The following is a 9771-nucleotide window of genomic DNA, read 5'->3' as shown; positions in this document are numbered from 1 at the left end:
CTTGGTGACTTGCCCTCACAGTTCCTTGGTGATGACAACTTAAGGTGGGGTTAGTGCTTGACCTGAATACGGGGGGAAAAATCTTGGTGCCTAGGCACCCCCAGTGGTCCAGGACCTGGACTCTCTGAGTTTGCATATTGATGTGTCTACGATTTCTGCAAGTGGAAAAATATTTATTTTAAGGTTTATAAAAGAATACAAGAAAAATAGACTATGCTTTATTTTTTTAATTTTCTTTGATTTGTAATAAAATATTTAAGCATGAGGGGGGCAGTATCCTAGGGTTTTTCACTGTGCCTCTATTTAACTCTTCACAAACCCATGTGAACATAAACTCATTCCATGTAGGTCATAGTCTCAGTTCACAGTAGTATGAGCATTTCCTGATGTGCTCTTCCTCCCTCTCAGGTCTTCACAGAGAAGAAGCAGTGGCTAGGGATACCACTAATAGGTGATCTATTAGTAAAAAGCCTTAAAAACTTGGAAGGAAACTCAAATTTATAGTTTTCTGCACGGAAGAGTTTGGCACTGAGTTATCTCCGAACCACATAGACGCTTAGGTGTTTTAGGCATTTTGTGAGTAAACTGCCAAACTAGAAAGATATTGTCAAGAACCAGACAACTTCTGTTTTGTTTACAGACTATCAAGATTTTTTTTTAAAGAGTTCTGTTTAAAAAGAAAAAAAAAACTGAAAAAAAAAAATCTTCCTACTCTTCCCTCCACCCCCACTGTTTTCCTGCTGCAGTGGCTTTTTCTCCTGTTGCTCCCTGAGTGTATGCTTATGTTACTAGAGGCAAATTGGTGGCAGGGATTCTTTCACTTGTTTCCTATATTTAAAGTAGGAAGAAAGGGATTTGCAATGTAGCAGGTGCTCAATAAATACTGCAGACTAATCCCACTTTTCAAAGCTTAGAGGTTAAAGAGATGATCGGTAGATAAGTAACTAGAGACAAGAAATAGAGCAAGAGACTAGAAGAGTGGATCTAAAACACTGTTGGTTTGTTTATTTTAGAAGGGAGGAGAAAGTTAGCTGTCCAAATACACAACCAGCTGAAGTAGGAGAAAACACAATGCCATCTCTTCTCATTATCTCTAGGAAGGGTTAAGTAATGATTTATTTCATACATAGAGTGGGAATTTTGAAGAAAGGTGAGTTTTTACATATAGCCAAAGACTTCCTTAACTAATGTATCCTCCAAAGTTTAGAAGTTTTACTTTTTATTTCCTGGAAGAATAAGGATGTGAGAAAGAAGTCACAAAGGAATCATCATTCTATACATTTGTACAGGTTTTATGTTCTCCAAAATATTTTCACAAAAATTGTCTTATTTCATTCTCACAACCTATCCCCACACTCCCCAAAACTACAAGTGAGTGTAAAAGCTGATCTAACATTTAATTTCAACTAGTCTTATTTATCCTGTTGTGGGCTCTGGAGATATTTTTTGGTTTGTGATTTTTTTTCCCCTTCTCCATAGTCAATCATTTATTAAAAAAACACACATAATCTTGTCATGGTCATTTTCATATATATGAAGCTCTGCATTAAAATAATAAAAAATAGAAATAGAGAACCAAGTTATTTTTCATTCATAATAATGCTTCATTGTTGATGTTTCAGAAAATATGTTGTGTCCTTTTATTGCTGAAAATATCTGCCTTTTATTTATATTAATGGGAATTCCTAAGCAAGTATGCAAAGAAGCTTCTGCTCTCTGCCATAACTAATATGTGCCCCTGCTTTGTCTTCAGTAGTCTGTTATTAATCAGTAGTTGCAAATAAGAGAATCCTCAATTTGTGCCTGGTTCCCCCTGGGACACAGAGGGCCAGGCAAGGCCTCAGGGCCTCAGATCTATCACCCTGGGCCTGCCAGATCCTCTCCTGGTGCTCAACAGACTCACTGGGCCTACGGACACATTCCATATAGCTTGTATTCTTCTTAACGGTTAGACAGATCCTTCTTTAACTGTAAGATCCTACATCCAGGGAAACACCCCATCTTGAAAAATCGAGTCACTCTCATTTTAAGAATAGAAAAATAACCTTCCAGACTGTCTCCTGATTTCAAATTCAGAATCAGAACTTTCCAGTTTCTCTAAATAAAGCCTCTGATATTAACTGATGGCTTTTCTTCCTGAAATGGGCTTTTGTTGTCTTTTACCGTGTAAAATCTAAATGAAAATTGTTGGGGAGCCTGGGTGGCTCAGTCATTAAGCATCTGCCTTCGGCTCAGGTCATGATCCCAGGGTCCTGGGATCGAGCCCCACGTTGGGCTCCCTGCTCAGCAGGAAGCCTGCTTTTCCCTCTCCCTCTGCCTGCTTGTGTTCCCTCTCTCACTGTGTCTCTCTCTGTCCAAAAAATAAATAAATAAAACTTTAAAAAAATAAAAAATAAAAAAATAAAATAAAAATGTTTCTGGTTTTACAAAAACACTCTTTCTCTAGAAAATCAATGTTATCTTGCATCGAGCACTGTCCCTTAGAAAGTGTTTATGCACCATATACACTTTCCTCTGCGGTCTGCAGTTCACTATTAGTCAGATGCAATCCTTGCCCTGACTCCAGCTTGGATGTCCTCATAAGGGACAAAGCATTGGCCCCAGCAACTGCCTGAGGAGGCTGGGCTTCAATAAGGATTCTGGTGACAACTGGCAAGGATGCATTGTTCCCATCCACGGAAAGATGTGATTCCAGCAGGTGGCCTGGAATTCCCTCCCCACAAAATCATTTTAGGGAGACCTCTAGCAGGCAGGTCTCAGCTTCAGGTGAGACTATCCTTTGGGAGGCTCTAAGGCAATGGGTTAATTGTGCAAGGGCTAAAAGGACCTGCTAACTCATATCATACACAGCTGTTTAAAGACAGAAAAATCTTCAAGAATGTGTCTGGATTGGGGGGGGGCAGATTCTGAGAAAAATGATTTCCTTTCTCATTAAATGTTAAATCAGTTGATCAGACTCTTACATATTCTTCCTTTTTTCACATGGAGACAATGTGACCTTAAGTCTGGTTATAAAAACAGGCTTAGCAGTTTAGCAAAAAAATTCTGTCAGTTTGGCAGATTTCAACCATTAAAAATTAGGGAGAAAAGCAGAGAAAGTGGACAAATAGTACAAAGGTGAAAAGGTGAGGTAGGTGTGTATGTAATATTTTAGAGATTGCTGATGCAAAAAAGATTGGAAGAGTGATGCCAGGGGAGTGTCATATAGAACTAGGTAGACAAAGCTGACACATGTGAAATAAATGGCTAGAGATTCCAAATGTATCTACAAGAAGGGGCTGGGGTATCTCCTGAGTAGAAGAGACAGAGAGCAGGATCTAGCAAGGAAGCAAAAGGTGTATGAGAAATAAATGACTGTTCTACACAGTGACCTCTAAGGCAATTGCCCTGCCACAGTGGGTGTTTAATAAATCACAATGATAGCCACAAAGAGGCAGTGTGATGTAAAGGAAACAAAATGGGATTTAAATACTCAAGTCCCAGTAGCTATGACCTTGGGCAAGTCATTTCATATCTTTTGAACCTTAATATCTTTATTTGTAAAATGGGATCAATAACAATTCTTGTCCTCACTATTTCAGTGTGGGTGAGAGAATATTAGTGAAATTCCTTTTTAAAAGTTGGTGTGTGCTGAGGGTAGTGAATGGAATGGACAGATAAGTGGTTCTGATAACTGATGCTGTTACAAGGGTGTGTTCACCTTGTGAAAAGCAATTGAGATTTGTGTATTTATCTGTATGTATATTATATTTCCTAAAATGTTTATTTTTAAAAGTTAGACTAGCTCAAAACAGTTTCTAAAGTCAGGATGATGATGATGATGATGATGATGATGATGTTGATGATGATGATGATAAAGACAAGGAAATTATAAATGCGGGCCAGAAACTCATAGTCTTTATCTCGTTTCTTTTTCTAGCCATCTTATCCCACCTAGAGGCTCAGAAATCAAAAAGGGGGACTGATGATAACAATCAGTTCTTTTCTATGTGTGTTTCTGCTTGTTACTGAATAGTATTTTCCTGGTAAAGAGGCAGGAGGAGTGAACCAGGAAGTTTTCTGCGTGCCAGAGCGGTCAACAATAAAAGGGAGCCCAAGCTGTTCACATCAAGGGAAAGATGTGATTAGAGAGATGTGACATGCAAAGAAATTATCTGAAAAGTGAATTCATTTGGGAAAGTACAAGTCCCAAGGAGCCGAGAGCAGCTGGTCATGATCAGATTCTCCATCTTTCTGTCAAATGTAATCGTATCCAAATTGGCAGGGTATTTATTGCTAAAGTCGAAGGGCCAGATTTTACACTAAACATATTTACACATTTACATTTGTGGCCTTATAAACACTCCACATTTCACTGGCCGTGACATCAAACACATTTACCAACAAAAAGCATATGCCTAATTACAAAATCATAGGGCAGAAGAGAGGCAAGCGGCAGCTGATGGGCAATGAGCGTGTGTGCGTGTGTGTGTGTGTGTATGTGTGACCCAGCTGTAACACCAGGAAACCGGGAGAGACAGGAATGGATGCTGACAATGCTGGGCCCACTTTACTTGTCCTCTGCTTCCCGGGCCTGTCCTTGTCTGGCTCAGCTCTAAAGGGGGAAGGGGACCCCTGGCACTCCAGTGTGTCCCATGGTTATCCCCTTGGAGGAGCCCAGAGATGCTGGAGGATTGCTGGGCACATTTCTGATTTAGATTGAGTTTGACGCGGATATGACCTTAACGTTACCCCCACATGACTTTTCTCAGTCAGTGATAAAAATAGGTATGAGCAAAATGTGTAGCCAGCAGAGAATTTTTAAACTAGAACTAGAGTCCTTAATTCCTGGCTTTGGGTAGTAAGATCAGATCCCTACCCATCTCTAGCAGTTGTAATAACACCATTAGCTGCTCCAAGCTTGGTCCTCCGTCAAGCAAGGAAATCAGAGCCACCGGGGCCAGAGAGAGAAAAACAAAACAAAACAAGCACAACCACTGGCCTCAGACAGCCCTTAATAAATGACACAGGCTGGTATTCCATCAAAATAATCACCTTCTATCAGAAAAAAACACCTCCCCCAGTTCTCTCAGAGGACAGGCTACAGGAAGAAATTTGGTAGGCTCTCAAAAAAAAAACCCTGAAAGGCAGAAGCTTTTTCCCCAGACGGATGCTTATTACATTCACTGTAAGCATTTTGGTAGTAAATATACCCCCAAATTCCAGTTCCACCAGCAGAAAATTTGGGCAGGAAAGGGCCACTGAGTAGGGGGACAGGAAAGGAGAGATGTGCAAACATAGAGAGGACTCAAGGAGAGAAAATGGGAAAGATTCTCACAATTTTCCCCTTCTCCTCCCCAGTTTCTTTTTTTCTTTTTCTCTTCTTTTTTAAGAGGAAGGGAAGTGACTCTTTAAATAAAGGCACAGGATGGGGATGGGGAGGAAACACACTGTTGAGCAGAAGCGCTAGCTTCTTATTTTAAAGAAATAAAATAATTACCCAACAGAGAAAAAAGAAATCAACCAAGAAACGATCTAAGGTCATGACACCATGTGTGGTACAAGGAGCAATTCAATCCATAAGGGCTTCATTACCCCCGCAATAGATAACATTTGGCTAAATCTAGCTGCAGAGTAAATCTCTGCAGCACAACAGAGCCCTGAATGGGGAGGCTCCTTTTTGTGTGGTCCTTCTCCTGGAGCTGCCTGAACCATTAGCCCCAATATATCCCTCTCCCTATTAACTGCAATTCCCTCCTGACTGCACTTCGGTCATTTGTCTCCAGGCTCTACGGGGGCGTTTGATGAGCAGAGAAACAAGACGAAGGGGAGAAAAGCGTCGGGTTAATGAGTTGTAGCAAATCCACACTTTGTAGTTGGGAGGAGGAGAGCTGGTGGCCAATGTTTGTCCAACTGGTTTATTTTTCGAGACCCAGCCTATTGAGGAAGGCTTGTTCAAGCAAGCTTCGTCCTTACAAACACACAAACATCCTTCTGTTTGCCTTCAAAGAAAAGAGGACCAGAGCTGGATTTGCATGCGAATGAGGAGCCCTGGGAGGAGACGTCCTTGCCCATCAAAGGCCGTGGTAGCTGGGCAGCCCTGGGGCCTTTGTTCTGGCACCTGCTCGCCCACGCAGTCTGACTGGGCGAGCCCTGCGCTCCTGGCCGCCCGGTCCCAGGCTACCGCTCACTCCCTGCCTGCCCCGCCGCCTTCGCTCCCCACTATCGTGTCCACCCGCCGCTGAGCCCACAACACCTCCGGTGGAACCCAGAGCCTGGAGGGTGAAGGGGGCAAAACTGGAGAGTGAGCAGGCGGGTGTGGCTTCCTTTTTCTTCCGGCTCAGGGGCTCACCGAGCGCTTGCGGTCTCTCAAGCCGGCGCGGGTGATTCGGAACCCCTCCTCCAGACCCCAAATGAGCCCAGCGCTGGATTGCACAGTGCCTTCTTACCATTCTCTTAAAAGCACTGACAACTTGGGGGGTAGAGCCCATCCTGGCACTTGTTTTACAGATCCGGGAATGTGAACAGAGAGGATTAGCTGGGATTCCCTGCTTTCAGGACATCCAAGCATCATGCAAAAAATAATAATACCCACGGTCTTGTTCTTTCACTCTCTCCTCATAATGACTTTCAGCTCTAAGTTTCAGATCTGTGACTTACAGAAGGCTGCGAGGCACGCCTGCAGGGCCCGTGCCGTTTGGGTTCCGCGTGCTAACGCCTCTCCACCCCGGTGCTGCTTGGGCATCCGGACGTTCTCCGTTCCAATGTCTCCTCTCTTAGCCGTGCTAGGGTAAAAATAACTTTTGCATATAAGATCTTGGTCTAACAGTATTTCAATCTGTATCTCTATATTTAGTGGTAAACTTTGAGGGTATCTTTAAACTGTTATTTAATCTCCTCCAAACGTTTGATAGGAAAAAACCCAGAACTTAATTTTGAGGCTGTGAGAGTCCATTTTTCCCTCCCTAAAAAGGGACATGAGGACAGGGCATCAAGGGTGAATGTCACTGCAAAAATACTGGCCTAAAATTCAGTCTTCGTTAACCTGATATGTTTAGTTGTGCAGATCTTCAGTACATACCTGTCTAGATTTTTGAAAAAGAATTTAATAAATGTATTTAACCTCCTCTGCAACTCACTAAGCATTTAAATTACATATTACATATGCTTTGGTTTTATTTGGAGCCCACGATAACATCTATCAAAACTAGAGTCTCACATTTTTTTTAAAGAACTAGAAATTGCCTGCAACAAGTAGTTAATGAAAACACTCAAAAGTTGAAAAAAGATATCCTAAATCACCAAAAATTGTATAATTACTTCAATAAACACCTGATACATTTTCATTTTTAAAGTGTGTGCTACCCTAAAATTGAAGATTTCTCTTACATACCCTAAGTTACTCATTTAAATTAGAATTTCACTGTTTGCCTTTTAGAATAAAAATTTCTTTATGCAATTCCTGGAATCCCTTCTGTCAAGAAAACAGTAGCTTTAAATACTAGAGCTTTCAAATAAAGTTTCCTTTATATATGTAAATATTATTCAGGACTTCAAAGCCACTTGAGTGTTGATCATATCTATTAAATTTTTTAAACTAAAAATTGCCTATTTGCTTGTGCTTTCATTACAATATAATGTTGTACTGCAGACTTTTTATAGATATATACAATATTGTGCTCAAAAGCAAGTGGAAATCAAATGAGGTGGGAAACTCAAAAACAAAATTAAAAGTTCTATAAAATTATCTGAGGGTAACTGTGGCATTAATTTAAATAGCCTCAATGTTCTTCAAAACGGAACAGAATGATGTTTGAAAATGAACACTAAAGTAACTTCTATTGTAATCATTTAAAAGTAATTTCTGATTTCTTGCAATGGTTTTGACCTAGAAAATTTAAATGAAAAATCATGGCATGATGCTTTTGTTAAATTCTCTTTGAAAATAAAATTTTCTATTCTATATTGGGTTCCTACTTAACTCCCATATAAATTTTTTTTAACAGAAAAGAAAATAAACTAAGAAGGGGACGACTGAAGCCCATTTTTTGGTGGATTTTCTTTGAAAATTAAGCATTTTATTTCTGAAAAAGTGTAAAAATCTTACATTAGAATAGTACAATAATAATTGCCAGTAAAATTTACAATACTCCTTGTAAAGAATACGCAGTAAGTACAAAATAAAAATTCCGCATATCTATTATGATACAAAACACAGGTTAAGAAATGGTAATTTTGACTTTTTTCCTTGTGTAAACATGTTAATTATTTTTCCTTTTCATGAAAAAGTACACCAGACGAGTGTCCTCAAGTAAAAACTATTGCTTCTTCGCTGGCACTCTTCAGGACCTTTACTATTTGTGTATCATTCTTTTAAACATTATTGATACTTTTACGCCTGGACCTGAGAATCTCTAGACCTCAAAAAGGCTTAGATTTTTTTTTTTAAAAATTTCCCACAAGTCAAGGAAGCCCCTTGCGCTTATACAAGGGAGGGCACCCACCAGCACCCTCTTCCTCCCACCCCGGGTCGGGGGGCTGCAGCATAGGGCGACTTTGCATAAATAGAGGGACCCGCAGAGCCGAAAACCGCGCCTCAGCTGCTGCCCAACACAGTCTGGTCTGAGAATCCCAAGCGGCGAAAATGGGGGCGCGAGGTCGGGAGGAGCCGCGCCGGGAGGAGCGAACAAAACACCAAACCACCAAGATGAAAAAAAAAAAAAAAGGAGCCGGGATTCCTACCTTCTCTCCCAAGCGCGCTAACATAGCGTTATTAACAATTTGAAATCCTAGCAGTAAAGTTCTCGACACTGGACAGGGCAGTCCCTTGGTGCAGAGTCCCCAGGGCGGCCGACGAGGAGACCGAGGAGGCGGCGGCTGCCGCGGCGGCCACGAGAGAGCGGGTGAGCGCGGCAGCCGGGCCCACGGCCGCCTGAACCGCGCAGCCGCCGCCGCCGCCGGCGGATCCGGGCGCGGGCGCGGACGGCGTCACCGGAGAGGGTGAGGGCGAGGCCTGCACGGCAACGGCGGCTTGCGCGGCGGCGGCGGCGGCGGCGGCCGGGCCCAGGCTGCCCCCGATGATGCTCTCGATGGAGAAGGGCGAGCGCGCCAGCGCCGAGGCGCCCGGGCCGCCTGCCTTGGCAGCCGAGGCCTGCAGGGGGGCGGGCAGGGCGGCGCCGAGCGGGTGCGGCCGGTAGCCGAAGGCGGTCCGGGCCAGCTCGGCGGCCGCGCCGTGCGGCGGCGGGGGCGGCGGGGGCGGCGGGGGCGAGTGCGGGTGGAAGGCGGCGGCGGCCGCGGCGGCCGCGGCGGCGGCGAACAGGGCCGAGGGCGGCGCGTAGGGCGGCAGCTGCAGGCCGTAGCCGCAGCCGTACGGGCCGTAGCCGTAGGCGTGCGGGGGTGGCGGAGGCGCGGGAGGGAAGAGCGCGGCGGCGGCTGCCGGGTCGCCCGCGCCCGCCGCGCCCCCTGCGCCGCGCAGCAGCAGCGACTCGGCGGCGGCGGCGGCGGCGTTGGGCGGGAGCAGCGGCTGCCTCTTGAAGCGCTTCCTCCGGCGCAGGAAGCTGCCGTTGTCGAACATGTCGGCGGACTCGGGGTCCAGCGTCCAGTAGTTGCCTTTGCCGGGGTTGCCGGGCTCGCGGGGAATCTTAACGAAGCAGTCGTTGAGCGAGAGGTTGTGGCGGATGCTGTTCTGCCAGGCGGGGAACTTCTCCCGGTAGTAGGGGAAGCGGCCGCTGATGAACTCGCAGATCTCGCTCAGCGTCAGCCGCTTCTTGGGGCTCTGCAGGATGGCCATGG

At 44.4% G+C, this 9771-nt stretch overlaps 1 protein-coding gene across 1 annotated transcript in view; it reads right to left on the bottom strand.

The window, feature by feature from the left end:
- Nucleotides 1-8040: 8040 nt before the first annotated feature.
- Nucleotides 8041-9771, bottom strand: part of FOXD1 (forkhead box D1) — a 2347-nt gene continuing 616 nt past the window's right edge. Inside the window, exon 2 of the mRNA XM_032403554.1 lies at nucleotides 8041-9769. Coding sequence (XP_032259445.1) covers nucleotides 8753-9769 — 1017 coding nt within the window. The 3' untranslated portion in view covers nucleotides 8041-8752. The remainder of the gene's footprint in view (nucleotides 9770-9771) is intronic.

The sequence above is a fragment of the Phoca vitulina genome, unplaced genomic scaffold (genome assembly GCF_004348235.1).
Source record: "Phoca vitulina isolate PV1807 unplaced genomic scaffold, GSC_HSeal_1.0 scaffold6, whole genome shotgun sequence".
Taxonomy (NCBI): domain Eukaryota; kingdom Metazoa; phylum Chordata; class Mammalia; order Carnivora; family Phocidae; genus Phoca; species Phoca vitulina.
The sequence above is the reverse complement of the archived record's forward strand: the minus strand, read 5'-3'. Positions and strand labels throughout refer to the sequence as shown.